At 43.8% G+C, this 22,930-nt stretch overlaps 1 protein-coding gene across 2 annotated transcripts in view; it reads right to left on the reverse strand.

Annotated features, from left to right (window-relative positions):
• CLPTM1L (CLPTM1 like) overlaps positions 1-22,930 on the reverse strand; it is a 657,087-nt gene that overhangs the window by 403,549 nt on the left and 230,608 nt on the right. For both annotated transcript variants that reach the window (XM_044065147.1, XM_044065148.1), the window contains exon 6: positions 11,291-11,408. In XM_044065147.1, coding sequence (XP_043921082.1) covers positions 11,291-11,408 — 118 coding nt within the window. The remainder of the gene's footprint in view (positions 1-11,290; positions 11,409-22,930) is intronic.

Consider the following 22,930-nt stretch of genomic DNA (forward strand, 5'->3'; position numbering starts at 1 on the left):
AGAGCTTGTAAGATGGTGGTAAGCAGGAGGAGTAGGAGCCCTCAGGGGAGGGTCTAAGAAAAGTGCCCCTTAAGAAGGCCTTGGATAATCTAAGAGAGATGACATAATATCGATTTTCCCCAATATGAACATTAAAAATAGCCACTAACTAAACTCTTATAATGGAGTAGCTGGTGCCAAAGTACTAGAGATTTCATCTTCCAGGCCCTTGCTTGTAGATGTTTCATTTCCCAAGCTTCTACTTAAACTTACCAAGGGTAGCAGAATTTGTTACAGATTCGGGATGTATGACTAGACTTAAAAAGGCCAAAACTGCCATTAGCCTAGTACATACCTGTGAATCTGTGAACTTGTAAAACGTCTGGAAGAGAAGTTGAAAAGGGATCCAGATTCTGCTGAGAGGCCCAAAATAGAAAACCTTTTCCACTCACTTTTGTAAATCTTCCTGGTAGGTGGCCTTTGGAATGGCATGAGAACGTGACTTACTTGGGAAGGCAGTCTGGACTAAATACAGACCACTGGACGTGGAGAAACCAAGCAGGTAACTTGACTTGAATATCTATGTGAGGCACTCCAGGAAGGTGAGAAAGAAGATGAAAGGGGCAATGGCCTTTCTCTCTGATGATATTTGCAAAAATTTCTGGAATAAGGGGAGTAGGAGGAAAAGCATACAGAAGTCCAGGGGGACAAATGTGGGATATTGCGTCCCTCTCTGACTTCCCTTATAGGGGATGAGGGAAAAGTTCCTGCTGCATTTTGTGTTTTGGGGGAAGGCAAAGAGACTGCAGTATGTTTGACCCCAGTGACAGAAAATGTGCTCTGCAACCCTCGGATAGAGGAACCACTCATGAGGTAGAAGGATAGACCTGCTCAACCTGTCTGTCATAACACCGTTTCCCGGAATATGTGTATCAGAAAGTGATCAGAAGATATTGCCCTCATTACTTTTTGACATAACTGGTAGGAGCGTGTTACCCCGTTTCTTGATGTACCAGAATACTAACATGTCAGTCTAAATGGATACCATTCCTACAGGTAGGATATCCTGGAAGGTTTGCAACACTAGTGGGACTGCTCTCATTTCCAGAATATTTATGTGAAGACTGGCCTCAGAAGGGGACTATGTTTCTAGGACAGTCTTTACCATGTAACGCCCCTACCCTCAAGCCAGCTGAGAGGTGTCCATGATCATTGAGGCCTTAGGAGGGGGTGGGACAATAGGGATACTCTAGGAGACCTTCAGGGGCTTGAGCCACCACTGTATGTGTGATCTGCAAATGTTTCTTGGTCATATTTGGAAACTCATGGGTTGATGTCCGATGGACCACTGCACTGAAAGTGTTCACTGGAGCACTTTTATGTGATGTCTGTCTAGAGGGACCAAAGTAATGGAAGCAGCCACTGAAACTAGGAAATGAAGAATCAGCTGCATTGGTGGCTTCTGGCAGGAAGGAAGCTCTAACATCTGTGTGGGGAGGATGGTCAATCATTTTCTGGAAGTCTTGCAATCTTTCATCTTGCATCCAGGTGAGCACCAATAAATTCTGCTGTCTGGTGACAGAGAAAATTTAACTTGTCTGGGTTCACTGTATACCCAAATAAGAACTAAGGTGGACCAAGCAATCTGAGGCATGGATGAGAAGATTCCTGGTAGGGAGAGAGATGATCCAGTCATCCATTTATGGGAACACTCAAAACACTTGCAGTCTGAGATGAGCTGCAATCACCAACATACACTTGGAGAACACTCAGGGGGGCTTGGTGAGATCACAGGGCAGGGTCCTAAATTGGAAACAACTAGCTTCCAGCGGAGGAACCTTCTGGATCGTCTATTCAGCTGATAGCACTCATCCAGAAGGTCTATCGAGAACATCCAATCATCCTTTCTCAATAATGGGAGGATGGACTGCACAGTGACTATCCAGAACTTCATCTACTTGGCATACTCAGCAACCAACAAAACTGGTGAATATGCACGGAAAAAGTCAATCTCTGTAGTATCAGGACAAACCAAAAGCAGGCATAAGCATATTCCAAAGCGTAAAACTTTTATTCAAGGCACAAAACAAACGGATAAGCGCTTTCACATACACGATGTATGCTTCTTCAGATCCAATTTCTTATGCTTTAGCCACTCATTTAAATACTCAACGTTTATTGAACCACTTAAAATTAATTATAATAAGTGTATCAAGTAAAAACAATTAACTAATTAAACCAGTAGATTCAATTAAAGTATAAATTTTCAAGAGTAAGTAGTCAGGTTAAGATAAAATTCGATAGTTTCATTAAATGCTGGTTAAAGCTGTAGCGCTATAAATAACTAAAACATTTACTAATAGTTATGCTATAAATAAATAACTTAAAATACATAAAGGAAAGATGTTTGTATATTAAAAAGTATGCATCAACGATTAATAATACTAATAAGTTCATATAATATAATTCAATACAGCTATGTCCATACATAGATAGATGAATAAATAAACACATAGATAAATAAATCCATAGTCAGATATTTATAAAAGATAAATGGATAAATAAATATATGAAATGGAAAGATAAATCCATATGAATTCATGCTACATATATAATAGTCAATAAGATGTCTTATATATTCATAAATTAAGTTATATAAATTAAGTGGTCATGTCAATATCTAAATATAATATATTATTTGAAATTGTAGTGTAAATATAGGTATTTGTACATCAGTATAGCATAAATGCATTGTTATGTACAGACGTGTGGATGAATGAATAAATATGATAAAATAAATAATATATGTATCCTGTTTTAGTGCAAAAATCATCTCCTGTTTCTGAGTACTGGTTTGATGGATACATATTGGTTGATGCCTGGATGTTGATGTGCTCTAAGTTTAAAAATCCAGTGTAACTCTCTAGTTTCTAACAGATTCACATTATCTCTTTCTCTCCTATTGCCACTTACTCTTTCTACAACTTGAAATTTAAAGTAGTGGCCATTACATTCCATAATATGTTTTGCTAAGGCGTTCTGTTCATTACTGCGCCTTATATCATAAGTGTGGTTATATACCCTATTTCTTAATTTCCTCTTTGTTAGTCCTACATAGAATGCTGGACACATGCCACAGGTAGCTAGGTATATAAGATTTTCTGTTTCACACGTTGCCTCAAAGTTAGGAACAAATGTGTAATTTAACGTTGGATGCATAAAATCCTGTTCATTAGTAATATGTGTGCACATGCTGCAATGTCCACATGGGTAGGTTCCTAGTCTCACATTTTCTTTCTTATCTAAGTTAACGTTTGGTCTAGAATTTGAGCATAGTAGTTGTTTTAGATTTTTACTATTCCTGTAAGTAAATTTGGGATAAGTACCTACAATTCTAGCAGTTTTTCCATCTATAGTTAAGATTTTCCAGTTACTCTGGATAATGTGTTTTATGAGTTGACTATCATTGGTATAAGTCATGATGTATCTTACTATTGTAAAATCTTTCGCAGTATTTTCCTTGCCTACAGTTTTAACATTATATTGCTTAATATTTGTATTGAGATTCTTATTAGACATCTCAGAGGGAACTGATGTGAAAATTTCTTCTCTAATTGATTCCACAATCTTACTATTGTAGCCTCTTTCCTGGAACAATTTTACCATTTTTTCTACCTCTTTAAATTTCACTTCCGGTTCCCTACATAATCTATTTATTCTCATAAACTGGCTTTTAATGATAGCTGGAAACACATGCCGTGGATGCATGCTATCAAAATCTAGTAGAGTATTTTTCCAGCAAGTTTTTCTATAGAGACTTGAGACTAAGTTGCCTTCTTTAATACTTAAATTCACATCTAAGAAGCTAACTGTGTCATTAGAAGCTTCCATAGTGAAGGTCAGGAAGGTAGTTGTGTTGCCAAGATAGTGTAGAAAGATTTTGAATTCTTCTAGGGTACCTCTCCAAATGATAAGTATATCATCCACGAATCTTTTATATAGTGTGACTTTTTCAAACAGTGGATGATTAAATAAAAATGTTTGTTCCCATTGAAAGACTACAAGGTTCGCGTATGTATTGGCGCATGGGGTTCCCATAACGACCCCCCATTTTTGGTGGTAGATGGTTTGCCCATATAAAAAGACATTGTTTGATAGAACAATGTCAAGTAATTGACAAATAAGTATCTGTTTGTTTTTACTGAAATTCCCTCTGGATGAAATAAGTTCCCTTATGGCCTGAATTCCATATTCATTTGGAATGCAGGTAAATAAATTGCAAACATCTAAAGTGATCAATAAATGCGTATCCTTTGATAAGGGTTCTTTCAATTGTTCTATATGTTCCAAGAGTGTATAGGTATCCTTAAGAATAGTTGGAATATCATTTACTAGTGGTCTCAATGTTTTTTCAAGAAAAGTAGATATATTTTCAGTAGCCCAGAATTCTCCTGAAACTATGGGTCTCATGGGTGGGGGTTCTATATTTTTGTGGATTTTAGGTAGGCCTTTAATTATCGGTATTCTGGGATATTCTCTACTAAAATAATCATATAAATCTTTATCTATCTGTTGACACATTAACATATCATAAAGGTTATCAGCTATCTCTCTGCAAATCTTATTGAGGGTCTCTTTTGATATTTCTAAATAGGTCTGTTTGTTGCTTAGCATCATGAGCATAAGTTGGTCATATTCTTCCGTGTTAAATATTACAATCCCACCCCCCTTATCTGCTGGTTTAAAGTTAAGTGTGGGATCACTGCGTAATGACCTCAGTGAAGTGTATTCCTTATTGCTCAAGTTAAAATAACAACATTTCTTATGTCCATTAAAGAAGTATTCATAAATGTTCTGTTCACAGACTTTCAGGAAACATTCCACATGCGTGGGCAGAGTAGGTGAAAAAACACTTTTCTTTTTAAACCTAATAGAGTCATTGGCGCTGAATTCGGCTGAAGGATTATCATCAAAATATAACTTCAAAGCTACAGATCTTACGAACATTCTTAAGTCCAGGAGAGTATCGTTTAGATGACTTCCCTGTGAGGGAATAAATGTTAATCCTTTGTTAAGTATGCTGGCTTCTTTATGAGTTAACACTAACCTGGAACGGTTGAAAAAAAGTGTTTAACTCTTCTGGCGTCTTTGCTGTTGTAGAGGCTCTCCCGAATGTTTCCGTTTCTTCCCCTGCCAACTGTGTACGCATTCTCTCTGCGGCACTTGCTTCCGAATGGGGTAGGGTAAAAAATGGGTTTTGGTAGGTTGAGTGCTGTTTTTCGGAATGGCACCCATCCGATGGTTATTCTTGTTGGCTTCTTGGTTCGGGAGAGGTGCAGGAGGGGAGAGAGTCAGCCATGGATGGTAACTCTTCTGGGGGCGTTTCAAAGGCTCCATCTGAGATGACGCTGGCCACGTCAGTCTCAGTCTGGCAGATGGTAGAAATTGGCGGAACGTTCAGCTCATCTGGATGTAAAACACTTGCATGAATCTCTTCATTATTAGAAGTAGGATTCTGATGAAAGCCTCTGGGCCAAACAAATACATTGCCGGCGGAAAAATCTCTAAAATCTCTTTGCAGCTTGCGCTGTTTGATATGTTGGAGTTTCTGACTGTAGGCAAACACTTGTAGGTACATGTGATCTAATTTATTTCTGCAGGACTCATGTTCAAATGAGTCACGTATTTCTTTATTTAGTTTTTCAATCTTGGCTAGTAACTCCAGTTCAAGAGGAAGGAAATAATCATTGAGTAGCTGCATATATTTGTAACTAAGTTAGAGATTTAATTCTTGCCATTTTCTCAGCAACTCAGGGTGCATGTCTCCATAGGTAGGCATGCACAATACGCGCATGCCTCTAGGAACGATTTTGAAGTACATGCACGCTTCTAAATGTTTGCGTTGCCAAGTGTAGCGCTGCAGTCTATATAGGTCATTTTCTAATTCTTTAGTTAAAGAGTGAAAGCGTTCTATATTGTCTATAGGATTTTCTGTATCAATTGTAGTAGAGGATTTCAGTTCCAGAGCCAATAAAGGGTTAGTTATATTCTTAGTAATTAAAAGCCATTTATCGTCGCTTACCCTAGTCTCCGGTCTATAATCCAATTCTATAGCAGTGTTAGCCATTCCGTGGAGTAGATCCAGAACTTCATCTACTTGGCATACTGATAGAGGTGGCTGAGGTCTAAGATTGGCCTGAGGTCCCTGTTCTTTTATGGCAGCAAAAAGAATCTTGAGTAAGTTCTGGATCTGGTTGGTCTGATAGGATCTCTTGGATGACTAGCTTATCCAGCGGCTTTTTGATTCCTAGAACTACTGCTTTTCTTTAGGAGAGTGTAATGTTAGGTAGTTTTTTCACGGCAGTGGATGAAAGAGAAAGGGAACGGAACTGCGCCTGGTTATGACCTTCTGCACCCATGAGTCTTGGGTGATGAATGCATAATCTTGGAGTTTAGAGATAAGCATCCCCAGTCTTCCTCCAAAGTGTGCATCAGAGAAGGCATCAGAGTAGAAGACAACAATGTCTTCAGATCAGTCACAGACAAGCCCTGGGTAGAACAGAGATCCACAGTCCCCAAACCCAAAAGACAGATCAGGGTACAAGCAAAGATGGCATGAGGGGAAGGACCTAATCTCACAGATCTGGCAGTGGCCAGAGCCAAGAGAACCCCCCCCCCCCCACAACTGAATTTGAGTCCTGAGGAACTTCCTCATCATCCGATCCATGTCTGCTTCAGAAAGGCTTCCAAAAGACTGGACTAACTGCAAAGAAGAGGTTGTAGAAGTAGGTCTGCAGGATCTGTGAAAAGATCTTTCTTACAAAAAGAAAATAGGAGCAATGGAGAAATGAGCTCTGGGGGGAGACAGATTCCAGAAGCAGCAAAGTATGAAATCCGACAAGTATCGGCTCTGAGAGTGGGGTCAGATCAGAAGATTTAGAGACCTTTGGAGCCATAGCTGAGGAAGGAGCTTAAAAGGAGAAGTGGTCCGAGGAGCCCATTCTAGACTACTTGAGTTTTTCCTTCAATCTACTGCTACTTTTCTACCTGTCTGGTCTGTAAGTGGGCCTTTTGATAAAAGGGATAGCTCCAGAAACAGAGGATTGAGCCTGGAATGAATACCCCCCCCCCCCCATAGGTGCCAGGAGAAGTTCCTGCATTCGGTGATAGCCCTTGGAACACAGGCAGTGCAGATGGTACACTGCTCATCGAAATGGGAGAATCCAAGACAGCAGACGCACTTTGACTGTGCATCTGAGCTAAGAATCTTATATTTTTTGAATCCCGATGGTTTGCTGGACATCCTGGAACACAAATATCAATACAATGAAGTTTACTCAAAAGTAGCACAGCAACTAACAATCTAGAGCACAAGAAGAAACTAAACTACCTTAAAACACACAACACTATATAAAATATTATATCACTAACAAAACAAGAAACCAAATAGCACAAAGGGCACCAAAAGCAAGAAACAAGACAAACTTGAAAGATAACTATATTTCTTTCTTTGTAACAGAAAAAAGAAGGATGAAGATAATGAAAGATAAAACAAAGAAATAAATCACACATTCATTGCGAGTCAGTAAAGGTAATTTTGACGAATGGGAAAAAAACTGAAAACCAATCACTGAAACGATGTTTGACAAACTCAACAATTTCTTTAGCCCCCTGCACCCCCCCCACCCCACCCCCCTGGACTTCTACATACAAATTCCAAGGTCACACAACAGTGTAAAAAGAAGCAAACGCCACCGTTATTGAATATAATTTTGGTGAACATCACTTGCTCTTTTTGTGTTGGCTGAAATTAAGTTCGATCACACAACATGCTCCCAAAAATCCCAAAGGGGATACAAAAATGCTAATTCCAACTACTGAACAATATCCAAACCAGAGCAAAAGTACAGTTGTGTACACTTACCATAAATGTAGATGTTAGAGTGTATTCACTGTTGCAGTCACTACATTTGGGTTATCTGTTTTCAGGTAGCACTCAGTCGGCCTGATTAACAGTATTGGGTCCTGCGTCGGTTGCTGCCCTTTCTTCCATGACGTCAGGATCTTCAGGGGTATAAAACATGCAGCCGGCGCCATTACATCAGTTTTTCTTGCTCCAGATGTCAGGTGCCCCCCCTAATGGGAAGCAATTAAATTTAAATATAAATATAAAAGTACAAAGATATGGGGGTGGGAGGTTGGCATAATGGTTAAGGTGTTTGCCTTATAAACACATGGTGCAGGGTTTGATTCTCACTTGGGGTAATTGTCTACGCTAAGAATGGCCAACAAGGGCAGTTAGCTTAGTACTAGTCTATGAACCTAGATACCTCCAACAAAAAAGCAAATACACCACAAAGGCTTTTAAGCATAGTAAAATAAAGTAGAGGTATAGCCAAAAGAAGCTAGGGGGCTGGAAGGAGGGTAACCAGGACTGCAACAGTGAACACACTCGAAAATCTACATTTATGTTAAGTGTACACAACTGTACTATGTTCTTCGTGTTTCATTGTTGCAGTCATTACATTTGAGTAGATTCCCAAAGCTATGGTTGGGAGGAGGAATTTAGATAGCATTAGGGCCAGCTATAAGGCCTGCAAGACTGCAGTGGCAAAGCCAGCTCTAGATTTAGAGAAAATTGGCAAATGATAATACTTGGTGAAAGTATGTACAGAACTTCAGGTAGCAGCTTCTAGGATGTCCCTGGTAGGGATGCCTCTCAGAAAGGCTGTAGAGGAAGATGCAGCCCTGGTGGAGTGAGGTCTGATCCCCTGGGGGATAGGTTTTCCATGGTGCTTATAGCAGAAATGAATGCAATGGCTTATCCATTTAGAAATGGTTTGCTTTGAAATAGCCTTCCCCCAGCCCCTGCAACAAATGCCACCAGCAGTTGTACAGATTTCCTGTGAGGTTTAGTCCTGTCCAAGTAGAATCTAAGTTGTTTGTGCACATCTAAGGAATGCAGTATTCGTTCCCCGTTATTCTGTGGATTGGGAAAGAAGGTTGGCAAATGAATGGACCGTCTCTTATTATTCCCAGATTTGGAAGTGGAGGCCCCCCCACTGCTTAGTTCTGTGTCTCCTCTGGGACTGAAACCGGGGGTTTTTGCTGTGTCTGGGTTTGGCTTGAGAAGACCTGGAAGAGGCTGGAAAGGACTAATTATTAGAGGGCCAGTGCCTACTAAATCTAGGAGGCTGAATATTCAATTTAGCTTTAACACGATCAGGCAAAGATTGCTCCTTAAGCCAAGCGTGCCTTCTGAGCACAGACCCAGTAACAGCAGCCTGCATGAGACCTCTAATGAATCAAAACCACATTGCAAAGTATGTTTTCCAACTTGTTCAGCAGAATGCATTAAATCCTGTAATTCTTTATTTTCCACACAGTCAGGAATCAACATCATTTTCTGTTTAAGCAGTCCAATAACATGTTGCTGATACTAATATATGAAACTGGCAGTTTAAAGCCCTAATGGTCAAGGTTGCAGAAGTGTAAACCTTCTTACCCCATCTATCCAGCGCCCTGGAGTCTCTATCAGAAGGGTTAGGATGTTTAGCAGTAAAAGCCTTAACGCCCTTGGGCCCCTGTGAAACAGTCTCTGGATCTGCAATAGGATTTTTAAAAAGGAACTTGTGGGACTCAGGGACCCTGTAGTATCAGTCAGGTTTTCTGGGAGCAGGAGACAGGGAATCAGGGGCCAAACTAGATTCTGAAAAAGCATCATCAACCATGTCTAGTACAGGAGGAATAGCTAAAGGCCTATGCTAAGGTAGGAGAAGGAAATCCCTAAGCCTCTTTTTTGAATCAGAAAAATCCTGGCTTTCCCTGTGGAAATTCTCCCTTAGAGTATGTAAGGTTTCCCCAAAAGAAAAATCCTCAGGAGGGGAAGCAGAGAGAATGGAGTCCTCTGCATCAGAATCTTCATAAGTAGATAAAGGCAAATCCAGATCATCATAAGAATAAGAAAAAACAGAATCCTGGTCAGAAGATTCATAATCAACTTCAGTCCTAGGCCTCTTAGAAGGGAGGAGGGTTGGCTACCCCTGATAAGAGTTGCTAGATCTTCAGCCATTCTTATCATTTGTTTTTTAGGCATAGAGGCCTGAGCAAGTGGCCTGGGCGTCGTATTTTTAGGCATGGATCGAGATTTAGGCCTAAGTAAAGGAGGCGTCTATTTAATATGCAAGTCTGTAGACCTGAATAAACCCTCAGAAGCCGGTGCCTGCGCAGCGGCTCTGGACCCATCCAAGGGAGAGACATCCGCAGGTTCCAGAGTTGAAGCATCTCGAGCCATAACGGACTCCGAATGGGTCTCAATAGAGGCCTGCGAATCAGAAGTAGCTGGTATCAGGGGCTGCGAAAGCGCCTCACTGAGTACTGGCGACTGGCTTAGGAGAAGCATCGTCGTCAGTTTTGGACCTCGGCGGCCTGTCTGTCTTCATCTTTGCATTTTTTTCGGAATCCCGACAGTTGGGTGGCTAACCGACGACATTTCTGGATAATTAAACAGAGAACCGAAATATTTAGAGGTGAAAATATACAGACGCCAGATAGTGCACTGATTAAATAAAGCACAAAACTGACAGCAAGGTATGTCGTGGTCAGGCCCTAGGCAAGGAATACAGTACGAATGAAAATCTTTATGAGGTATTTGCTTTACACAAGTAATGCAATTATTAACTTTTACTGACATCGGTAAGGAGCAAGAAAAAGTTTCCCCAATGGGGTACTTGGCTTTAGTTGAAGACTTCGGTTCTGAAACTTGAAAACAAAAATTTCAGGAGTCGGACGACCGGCACTTGCGAACTGCTTCGGGCACCGCACGGCAAGAAAGACTGATGTAATGGCGTCGGTTGCATGTTTTATACCCCTGACGACTTGATGTCATGGAAGACGGGACAGCAACCGACGCAGGACCCAAGACTTTGTTAATTAGACCGACTGAGGGTTACCTGCAAGCAGATGACCCAAATGTAATGACTGCAACAGTGAAACATGAAGAACATCAAGACTACTGTCGGAGGCAAAGGAAAAATGAGATCTGAGGTAATGTTAGGGGCAGGTGAGGATCATGGGTAAGCAGAGATACCAGAGTTTTGGATCCAAAGTCTAGAGTGGGCAAAGTTGGATCCGAAGACCTATCCATTGCAGAATGGATGGAAGAGACACTGTCAGACACCCAAATTTCTAGCACTGCTTTCCTGATGCTAAAGGAAGTCTGTGTGAATGAATGAATGAATGTTAATGCACGGAATAAAAGGCAATCAATAGGATGTATAAACCAAATAAAGAAAAAATAAATAAAACTCACCAAACTGCTGAAGGGAGTATACAGCATCTTGCATATGGATCCAGAATCGAAGTTTTCCGAGAGAAATTTTATCATAGCAGATTGTTAGAGGCAGCTCCACTGTAGAACTATTAATTATCTAATTTGGAAAGTAACAAAAACACTTAGTACAGTAACAGCACAAGAAATTCAAAACACAGTAAACGGCAAAGAAATTCAAAACACACTAAATAGCAAAATAAGTTAACTGAAAAGGAAAATGCAGCTATACCTCCCACAGTATATAACAAAGGCTAGGTTTGCATTGTGCAATACATGAAAAAGTACAGTTGTGTGCACTTACCATTAATGTAGATGTTCGAGTGTATTCACTGTTGCAGTCATCACATTTGGGGTATCTGCTTGCAGTAGCCCTCAGTCAGCCTGATTGTTAAGTCTTGGGTCCTGCGTCGGTTGCTGTCCCTTTTTCCGTGACGTCAGGTCGTCAGGGGTATAAAACATGCAGCCGAAGCCATTACATCAGTTTTTCTTAACCTAGATGTCAGGTGCCCCCCAAATGGGAAGCAATTAAATCTATAAATATACAAGGTTATACCTCCAACAAAAAAGCAAATACACCAAAAGTCTTTTTAGCATAGTAAAGGAGAGTAGAAGTATAGCCAAAAGAAGTAAGGGAGCAGGAGGGAGGGTAACCACGACTGCAACAGTGAATACACTCGAACATCTACATTTATGGTAAGTGTACACAACTGTAATATGTTCTTCATGTTTCACTGCTGCAGTCATCACATTTGGGTAGATTCCCAAAGCTAAGGATGGCAGAAGGAATTTAGATAGCATTAGGACCAGCTATAAGGCCCTGCAAGACTGCAGTGGCAAAACCAGCTCTGGATTTAGAGAAAATTGGCAGATGGTAATCCTTGGTGAAAGTATGTACAGATCTCCAGGTAGCAGCTTCTAGGATGTCCCTGGTAGGCAAGCCTCTGAGGAAGGCAGTAGAGGTAGATGCAGCCCTGGTTGAGTGGGGTCTGATCCCATGTGGGATAGGTTTTCCATGGTGTTTGTATCAGAAATGAATGCAATGGCCTATCCATTTGGAAATGGTTTGCTGTGAAATAGCCTTGCCTTCTGCCCCTGCAGCAAATGCCACCAGCAGTTGGTCAGTTTTCCTTTGAGGTTTAGTCCTGTCCAAGTAGAATCTAAGTTGTTTGTGCACATCTAAGGAGTGCAGTATCCGTTCCCCTTTGTTCTGTGGATTAGGAAAGAAGGTTGGCAAATGAATGGACTGATTAAGGGTCACACTGGATACCACCTTGGGCATGAAGTAGGGATTGGTCCTGAGGGACACCCTGTCTGCATGAAAGATAATGAAAGGCTCCACTGCCATGAGGGTCTGTAATTCAGATACTCTTCTTGCTGAAGTGATTGCCAAAAGGAACGCTGTTTTCCAAGAAAGGTATTTTAAGTCTGCAGTAGCAGCTGGCTCGAAAGGAGGAAGAGTGAGTTTCTCCAATACAAAGTTAAGGTCCCAGGCTGGAGATGGAGCTCTCCTGGGTGGTCGTAAATTTATGGCCCCTCTGAGGAGCTGCTTGAGCAGTGGATGAGAGAAGAGGGGAGGTTCTGTGTTATAACGAGCTGAAATGGCTGAGGCATGAATTTTGACGGAGGAGAAAGACAGGCCCTTGTGAAGCATCTCAGTTAAGTATTGTAAAACCTGAGGTAAATTGGGCACTGCTGTGCTCATCCCTTGAGACTGGTTCCAGGCACAGAATCTTTTCCATTTTTCAGTCTAAGATTTTCTAGTACTAGGCCTCCTTGCCTCTAAAATGCTGTCCAACACTGGTTTACTGAGGGATGGTAAAGGAGAGATTAGGTAATTAGCCAGGCTGCTTGGTTCAGTGTTTGAAGCTGAGGGTGCAGGATCTGGTTCTCCTGCTGAGACAATAGGGTAGGAGTCTGAGGCAGGTGCCATGGGGCCAACAGTGACCCACTGCGCAAGAGGGGGTACCAGTGTTAGCATGGCCAGTCTGGTGCAATCAAAATTGTCCTTGGTTTGTCTTGTTTGATCTTTAGTAGTACTTTGGAGAGCAGAGGCAGAGGAGGAAAGGCATAAGCTGATAGGTTTTTCCAGCTGAAGGACAGAGCATCCACTTTCCAAGCTTGTTTGTGGGGAGTCCTTGTGCAAAATTTGTCCAATTGATAGTTTTGGGGGGAGGCAAACAGGTCTATATCTGGGCTCCCCAATTTGATTGTCAACATGTTGAATATCCTTGGCTCCAGATTCCACTCGTGTGGGTCCATGAGATTTCTGCTTAGTTCGTCTACCAATGTATTTAGTTTTTCTGGCACGAATTGGGCTTGTAGATGCACTTGGTAGCTCAGGGCTGTGTTCCACAATGCCATGGCTAGTCTGCAGAGGGGGTAAGAATGTGTATCCCCCCCCCTTGCTTGTTTATGTACCACATACCAGTGGTATTGTCCGTCTTTACCATTAATTGTCCTGGAAGAATGTGGTCCTTGAAGGCTGTCAGAGCATTCTGTACAGCTAACATTTCTTTTTGATTGATATGCAGGTGCATTTGACTTGGGTTCCATTTGCCCTGAATGCACTTCCCTGTCAGGTGAGCGCCCCATGCATAGTCTGATGCATCTGTTTGGGTGGCAGGTGGTAGTGTGAATGGTAGTCCCTTGTTTTGGTGGCAGACCTCTGCTCACCAAAGAAACTCTAGACATACACAAGGTATGAGAGGAATCATTGCTTCTAGATCCTGAGAATGTTGACACCATAGGCTTTTTACATACCATTGTAGTTTCCTCATATGCAGTCTTGCATATGGAATAGAACCCCAAGGCTTGTAGTATAAGAAGTTATGTACCTACCATAACGTTCCATGTTAGTTGTCTTCATCTCGCCTTCTTTCTTGGTGGATGGGCTCTGAGCCAAACCTCGGCTCCGACTCGGCCTTTTACTAAAGCTCGAGAGCTATTTACCAGCTCGAGGCCTCCCCTTATCCCACAATGCTAGGCGTCAGATACCCAGATCTCATTAGGTAGAGCTAACACCAAGGAACAAACACCAATTCCCACACAAGGTTTACCTACAGTGCTACAAGCAGAGGAGGACGTAACCTAAAAGGAGTCAACCATAGGAAGAAGTCCTCAAAAAGAGATTCCTCTCAGTCCTGACTAGGCTAGGGGGATGGAGGGTGGGACGCAAGAAAGAAGGCAAGATGAAGACAACTAACATGGAACGTTATGGTAGGTACATAACTTCTTAATGTTAAGTTGTCTATCTCGCCTTCATTCTTGCTGGATGGGACAGCATCCCTAGCATCTTAGCCCTGGGTGGCTCATCGAAACAGACTCTTGAGCACAGTGGAACCAAAATTCAGCTCGACTCCTGGAGGCCACATCCAACTTGTAATGTGAAATGAAGGTATGAGGAGTGGCCCATGTGGCTGCAGCACAAATAGATTCCATTGGAAGTCTAGCCTGAAAAGCTACCGACGTAGCCAATGCCCTGGTGGAATGAGCTTTTGGTTTTGTAGGGAGTTCCTTATGGCTCAGTTGGTAGAGCAAGGTAATAATAGAGGCCAACCACCTGGACAAGGTTACCTTAGAAACTGGTAGGCCCTGCTTGCCCTCAGCATAGGACAGGAAGAGTTGATCTGATTTTCTTGTCTGCTTGGTCCTATCCAAATAAAAGTGTAATTGCCTGTGAACATCCAAATAGTGTAACTTTTGTTCAGCTCTGTTTGAATAATTGGGAAAAATGACAGGAAGATCAATAGCCTGATAGAGATTTGTCTCCGAAGGTATTTTGGGTAAAAAGGAAGGATCAGTCCTGAGTGAAACTCTATCTTTGTGAAAAATAAGATAAGGAGGGCAAATACAAAGGGCTTGAAGTTCCGATACTCTTCTGGCTGAGGTGATGGCAACTAAGAAGAGAGTCTTCCAGGAGAGTAACTTTAAGGAACAAGAAGCCGCAGGTTCAAAAGGAGGGAGAATCAATGAAGCTAATATCAAGTTCAAATCCCACGGAGGAGGGGTTCTTTAAACGGGGGTCTAAGTAAAATAGTCCCCCTTAAGAAAGGCCTTACACAGTTTGTGGGACATGATACTGGACTCTGATAGACCCACATGAAATTAGCAATAGCAGCCAATTGGACCCTAATGGTGGCAGACGAGGAACCTGCTCGAAAAAGTTCAGCCAAAATATCAAACACGTTATGGACAGGGGCTGTAAAGGGGTCTATATTCCTGGCCTCTGCCCAGAGGGGAAAAACGTTTCCACTTACTAGCAAAAGTCTTCCTGGTAGAAGACTTATGCGAAGAAAGTATGATTTCACACACTGACTGAGAAATATGTGGAAGCCTGGCTAAGGTTGAAAGTGGAGCAACCAAGCTGTGAGGTTGAGAGAGCGAAGGGATTGGTGCAGCTCGCCCAACTGATGGATCAAGAGGTCTGGCACTGGGTCCAGATTCCATGGCTGCTCCAGCAGGTGACGATGCAGGAATGGGAAACAAATTTGTCGAGGCCAGTAAGGAGCAATGAGGATCATCCTGGATCCCAAAGCGGTCGCTTTCTGAATCACTTTTGGAATTAGGGAAAAGGAGGGAATGCATAGAGAAGACCCCGGGGCCAATCGTGAACTAGAGCGTCTCTGGGGGAATGGCCTGGGAGGGGAAAGAGAGTGAAGAAGTCGCTGCACTTGCTGTTGAGAGGGGTTGCAAAAAGGTCGCAGCAAGGTTGACCCCATCTGCGGAAAATGTTTTCCGCTACTGACTGAGAGACCACTCGTGAGGCATAAGAATTGCTCTGCTTAGCCTGTCCGCTATGACGTTGGATTTCCCGGGGATGTGCATTGCTATCAGAAACCATTGAGAGGAAATCGCCCACTGCCAGAGTCGGAGTGCTTCTCGACATAAGGGATAGGACCTGGTTCCGCCCTGCTTGTTGATGTACCAGACTACAGATATATTGTCTGTCTGAATTGCAATAGTCCCGGTAGGAAGAGAGTCCTGAAGAGCTCGAAATGATAAAAGTACCGCTCTCATCTCCAAGACATTTATGTGCAGGTGGTACTCTAGGGGTTGCCAAGTGGCCTGGACAGTCCTGCCCTGAAAATGCCCCCCCCAGCCAATCAGGGAGGCATCCGTCGTCACCGTGGCAACCGGAGGAGGAAGGACAAACGGTCTGCCCTGAAAAAGTTGAGGGAAGACCATCCACCAAGAGAGATGGTCTTTGCATGACTGGGTGATTATTATGCTGCGAGACATCGGAAGCTGCTAGAAGGACCATTGGGTAAAACCATCCATTGAAGAATCCGCATGTGAAATCGCGCCAGGGGAAGTAATGTGATTGCTGCTGCCATGAGACCCAAGGTTTTCAGTACAAATCTGGCCTGAATTCTTTTGCACTGTAGTAATGTACATGTCGGTGTATGTCTAATACTCTTTCTAATGGAAGTTTTGCTGACAGTTCTTTTGTATTTAGAATGGCGCCTATAAAGGTCATAGATTGACAAGGCAACAATGCAGACTTTTTGCAGTTTATAGAGATACCTAGCTCGGAGCAAGTTTGTATGGTATAATCCCTGGCTCGGATTAGCTGACGCCTGGTGGAAGCAGTTAAGGAGCCAGTCATCTAAATATGGAAACACCTGGAACCCCGCCATCTCAAGTGAGCCGTAACCACTGCCATGCATTTGGTGAACACCTTGAGGGCTGTGGTGAGACCAAAGGGCAGGGCTCTGAACTGATAGTGACTGGCTCCCACCCGGAAGCGGAGAAACCTTCTTGAGCGTCTGTCCATTTTGATATGGTAGTACGCATCCTGAAGGTCTATAGAGCACATCCAATTGTCGTGACCCAAAAAGGGTAGAATGGACTGAAGCGTGACCATCTGGAACTTTCTTCTTTGAACAGATTTGTTTAACCTGCTGAGATCCAAAATGGGTCTCCAGTCCCCTGTCTTTTTTGGTACCAAAAAGAACTTGGAGTAAATCCCGGATCTTTGCTGGTCTGCTGGGACTGGTTGGATGGCTCTTTTTTCTAGCAATTTTGAAATTTCTAGAACTGCTTGTTCCCTTAGACCGGGTGGAACATCTGGAAGGGACTTGTTTGTTTGTACGGGGGTGTGGACAAAGGGGATTTTGTAACCCTCAGATATGATCGACTGTACCCATTTGTCTTGTGTGAGGAGTCGCCAGGCTTCTGGGTACAGTGACAAGTTTCCCCCGACTACCTCCAAAGGTGGACAGTCGGGCAGTCCCTCAGGGGTGCTGAAAGGGTTTGTCAGAGAAGGATACCCTGATTTTGCGGACCCCCTCTGCCCCTCGGGCGGCGTCTATTGTTCCCTCCTCTGCCTCTGGAGGGAAACTCGCCACGTGTGTCAGGCACGACTCCCTGGGGTTTGCGAAACCACATTTTTCCACTCTTCTGACCTTTAGGGTATGGTCTAGAGGGAGTAGAAAAACGGACTCCCACAGCAGAGAGAGTCTTGCCTCCCTGCTCACACCTGGTAAGTGTATCCTTCACCTGTGGTCCAAACAAAGCCGAACCATCGAAGGGGGTATTGGTGAAGAACGCCTTAAAGGGGTCAGCAAAGTTGCATAACCGCATCCAGGCATGTCTTCTCAAAGCCACGCCTGTGCCTGCGGCCCTACGTGCCCCATCGGCTGCATAAGAAATGAGCAGCATGGAGGAGTTAACTATAGAGTTAAGGGTTGCCAGCTGGGAGTTGATCTTTTCCTGAGACCCCGCAGCAGATGGATCCTGAAGGGTATCACCCAGTTCCTTAAGGAGATCCCTATGAAGGCGGGTGAAATGGCACTGATAGTTCAGCGACCGCATGGAAAAGGTCGCTGAAGAAAACATCCGCTTCCCGTACCTGTCCATTGTCCTAGATTCTTTATTAGGTGGATGGACAGGCACAGAAGGGTCAGCCTGCTCCTTCTTAGTGGCTGCTGCAACCACCATGGCATCATCAGGGACACCCTTCATAAGAAACTGTTTATCGGATGGGGCTGTGATGAATTTTGTGGGCCTGCGGGGAGTTGGTTCCACTGTGTCCGGGGCTGTCCACACCTTCTGAGCCACCACTTCCATGAGCGGGTCGAAAGGCGGACACACCCAGGAGGTGGAAGGGCGAGAACCAAACGTGTCCAGGTACACTGACTTGTCCTCAGACGGGTTAAGGGCAGTCCAGTTCCCCCTCTGCTTAAGGATCTCAAGGATGTCTGAAAAGGAGACATCCTCAGAGGGGGACCTTGGGGACCCCTCAGAATCCTCCAAGTCGGTGTCAGACGTGACTGACTCGGGGTAGTCAACATGTTTCCTCTTACATTTTCTCTTCCGAGGGGGCTCCTCTGAATGATCAGGGGAGGCCTCGGAAGAGGAGGATACCCCCAATGGGGCTACCTGGAAAGCCTGTTCTCCACGCTTGGGGTCAGAAGGGTGGACAGAGACTGACGCAGGCACCATGGGGGGAGGAGCAGAAGGGGTCAATTGTGGAGCTGACACCGGAGTCAGCTCGCTCCTCATGACCTCAAAGGCGCCCCTATCAGGCAGAGAAGATGGTCCCCACTCCGAAGAGATGTGAACCCCTTCCGGCACCGAGAGGGACTGCTCCAAGGCCGATGTTGGGGCCAAGCTCACCTGCGCCGAGGCCCCGAGAGGGAGAACGGGGTCGGACAAGGGTGCGATGCCACTCGCCCCCTCGGAGCCGACGAGGGAGTCTTGGTGCCCAGATCCCTCCAAGGACGGAACCAATGAAGAGATCGGAGCAGACGAGGGAGCCGAAAGGTGTGGTATCTGCTCCGACGATTTGAGCTCCGGCTCCGAACACATTGGTAGGGTTGGAGGAGGAACAGTTGAAGCAACAGGGATAGCCACAGTCTGTTGAGAAAGGCTAGTCAACATTTTGGCCAGTGCCTGCGACTTTAGGAGCCTACTGACCACCCTCTCTAAGTCATGATCCGATAACCTGGAGGACAGAGAGGAATGGGATCTATGGCTCCACTCCGACTGTAGTAATGGGGACCTGGGAGCCGAGCGAACGGACTCTAAGGAGGGAGACCTCGAACGCTTTAGACTCAGAGAAGGCTCCGATAATAGAGACGGAGCTGACTGAGGCCTCGAAGTGTTGGTTCCGGCCGGAACCAACGAGGAAGCAGAAGCTCCTCTCTGTGTCGGCTCCAAACAGGGAGCCGACGGTTTGGCGGGCTTCAAGGATTTCCCCGATGAAGGCTTGGCCGGGGATCCTTCTGGCTTCAACAAGCCCCTCAAAATGAGCTTATTCCTACGCTCCTGCAGGACTCTCTGACTGAAGGCATGACAGACCGAACAAGAGTCCTGTAGGTGTAGGGGGCCCAAATAATAAACACAAGAAGTGTAACCGTCTGTCAGAGACATCTAATGACAGCACAAGTCACACTTCTTGAAACCTGAAACCTTGGTATCTTTAGACATTACAAAGAGATACCAGGGAAAAAATTTAACTAGTGCCCTAAAACAGTAAACACACACACGCACTAGATAAGAATAAGGATATCAAAAAACCACTATAACAGTTACACTAATAACAATTATCTATGTATATATAATACAATATATAGGTAAAAATTGAAAGGTCTAACACTACCCTAAATAGAGAAGGGGGGGGGGGGAACCTCTGTAATGACAGGAAAAAAAGGTTTTTTAAGTGGGATCTAAAGGGGTTACAACATTAGATTAAACTAATATCAAAAACTATCAAAAAATTTTAACAATTCTAAGTAGTAATAAAAGAATTATACGACCTGGAGCCGGTAAAAAACTTAACCTTGTAGCTGAAACGGCAAACAAGATCTGGGTATCTGACACCTGGCATTGTGGGATAAGGGGAGGCCTTGAGCCAGTAAATAACTCTCGAGCTTTAGTAAAAGGCAGAGTCGGAGCCGAACCCATCCAGCAAAAATGAAGGCGAGATAGACAACTTAACATTTTGCCTTGCAAATGGGCAGGGTTTTTGTGGCCACTTGTTTGAAGTAAGTTGTCAAATGAATTTGTTTCTCTGGCGTGAAGAAAGCCATCTGGGAAGTTGTATTCAAGCTTGCTCGCAGGAATATAATTTGTTGACAGGGTACCAGGTGCGATTTCTGTTCATTTATGGTGTACCCCAGACAAGTCAGCACTCTTTGTACATAGGCCAGATGATTCAAAAGAATGTCTTGGCTTTTTGCCTGAATTATACAATCATCCAGGTAAGGGTATATTTGAATATTTCTTTGCATGTAAAATGCAATGACTGGAGCTACACACTTTGTGAATACCCTGGGCGCAGTAGATAAGCCAAAGGGCAGTGCAAAGAACTGATAGTGTGTGTAGCCTGCTTTGAAGCATAGGTGTCTTCTGCAAGATTCCCTGATTGGGATGTGCAGGTATGCTTCCTTTAAATCTAGTGTGGCAACCAGGCGTCTTTGCCTAGCATAGGGAGCAACTGGTGAAGAGTCAGCATCTTGAATTTTGGAATCACCAAAATGGTGTTTAGAGTAGACAGGTCCAGGATAGGACGCCATGAACTGTCTTTTCTGGGTACCAGGAAAAGTCTCGTGTAGAAACCTTGTCCCTTTTCCTCTTCTGGTACCAACTGAATAGCCCCCATGCTTGAGAGAAAGTACTTGCTTTTGGGACTCTGCCCACTGATTTGGGGGTAGATCTGGATATCTGCTTGGTATTGGTAACGTGTGGAAGTGAAATCTGTATCCCTGGGACACTATTTAAAAGACACTATATTTAAAACCCATTTGTCCTGGGTAAAGAGTTCCTAGCTCTTTGCATGAAGAGCAATCTTTCCCTCCAAAGGGGCAGTCAGTTGAGAAGTGCTTGGAAGTTTTAAAAAGAAGTCATTGAGACAGTTTACCATGGGTGGGGTAGTTTTATTACTCCCAGATTTGGAAGTGGAGCCCCCCCCCCCCACTGCTTAGTCCTGTGCGTGCCATGGGACTGAAGCCTGGGAGCTCTGCTGGATCTGGGTTTGGACTGAGAAGGTCTGGAAGAGGCAGGAAAGGACCAATTCTTGGAAGGCCAATGCCTATTAAACCTTGGAGGTTATATTTGTAAAAAATCTTTAACGGTTTGCATAGATTTTAGCTTTTTCCTCCATCTTTTTGAGAACGTCTTCTGCTTTGTTGCCAAACAGGCGGTCCTGGTTTAAGGGAGCATCCAGTAATTTTGCTTTAACATGATCTGGCAAGGACTACCCCTTAAGCCAAGCATGCCTTGTAAGTACAGACCCAGTTACAGCAGCCCTGCAAGATGCCTCTAGTGAATCAAAACCACATTGCAAAGTATGTTTTCCAACTTGTTCATCTGAATGCAGTAAATCCTGTAAACCCTTATTTTCAGCACTATCAGAAATCAACATCATTTTCTGTTTAAGCAATCCAATAATATGCTGCTGAACATATGAAACTGGCAGTTTAAGGCCCTAATGGCCAAAGTTGCAGAAGTGTATACCTTCTTACCCCATCTATCCAGCACCCTGGAATCTCCATCAGAGGGGGTAGGATTTTTGGCAGTAGTAGCTTTAATGCCCTTGGGTCCCTGTGAAATGGTCTCAGGAGCCGCAGTAGGATTTTTAAAAAGGAACTTGTGAGAGTCAGGGACCCTGTAATATCTAATCAGGTTTTCTGGCAGCAGGAGGTAAAAAGTCAGGGGCCAAGCTAGATTCCAAAAAGGCATCATCAACAATGCCTAGTACAGGAGGTATGGCTAAAGGCCTGTGCTAGGGCAGTAGTAAGAAATCCCCAAGCCTCTTTATAGAATCAGAGAAATCCTGACTTTCCCACTGAAAATGCTCCCTAAAGAGTATTCAAGGTTTCATCAAAAGAGAAATCCTCTGGGGGCAGAAGCAGAGGGAATAGTCTCCTCAGCATCAGAATCCTCAAAGGTAGATAAGGGTAAATCCTGGTCATCAGAGGAAACAGAAAATTCAGAATCCTGGTCAGAAGTACCACAATCAAACTCACTCCTAGGTCTCTCAGAGGGGGAAGGCTGGCTTCCTCTGATTAAAGTAATAAGTTCTTCAGCTGTTCTTATTTGTTTTTTAGGCATAGAGGCCTGACCATGCGGTCTGGGAGTCAGTTTTTTAGGCATGGTTCGAGCTTTACGCCTTGGAAAAGAAGATGACGTTGGTTTAATATGCAAGTCAGTAGGCCTGAATACACCCTCAGAAGCTGGTGCCTGCACAGCTGCTCCGGACCCAAGGAAGACACATCTGCAAGATCCACTGTTGAAGCATCTCACGGCATACAGGACTCCGACTGGGTCTCAGTAGAGCCCTGCAAATCTGAAGTAGTGGGTATCAAGGGCTGCGAAAGTGCCTCACTGAGTACCGGCAAACTGGCGACTCGCTTAGGAGAAGCGTCGTTAGCAGCTTTGAACCTAGGCGGCCTGTCTCTGTTTTTATCTTTGCGTTTTTTTGGAAAGTCGGTAGTCAGATGGCTTACCAAAGACATATCAGGATAATTGAACAGAGCACCAAAATATTTAGAAGCGAAAATATACCGATGACGGATAGTTCGTGGTTTACTTAAGGCACAAAACCGACAGCGAGGGACGTCGTGTCAGAGCATAGGCAAGGAATACAGTATGATGGAAAATCTTTGAGGTATTTGC

The sequence above is a fragment of the Protopterus annectens genome, chromosome 3.part0, assembly GCF_019279795.1.
Source record: "Protopterus annectens isolate FY-2018-M chromosome 3.part0, PAN1.0, whole genome shotgun sequence".
In the NCBI taxonomy this organism is placed as follows: Eukaryota; Metazoa; Chordata; order Ceratodontiformes; family Protopteridae; genus Protopterus; species Protopterus annectens.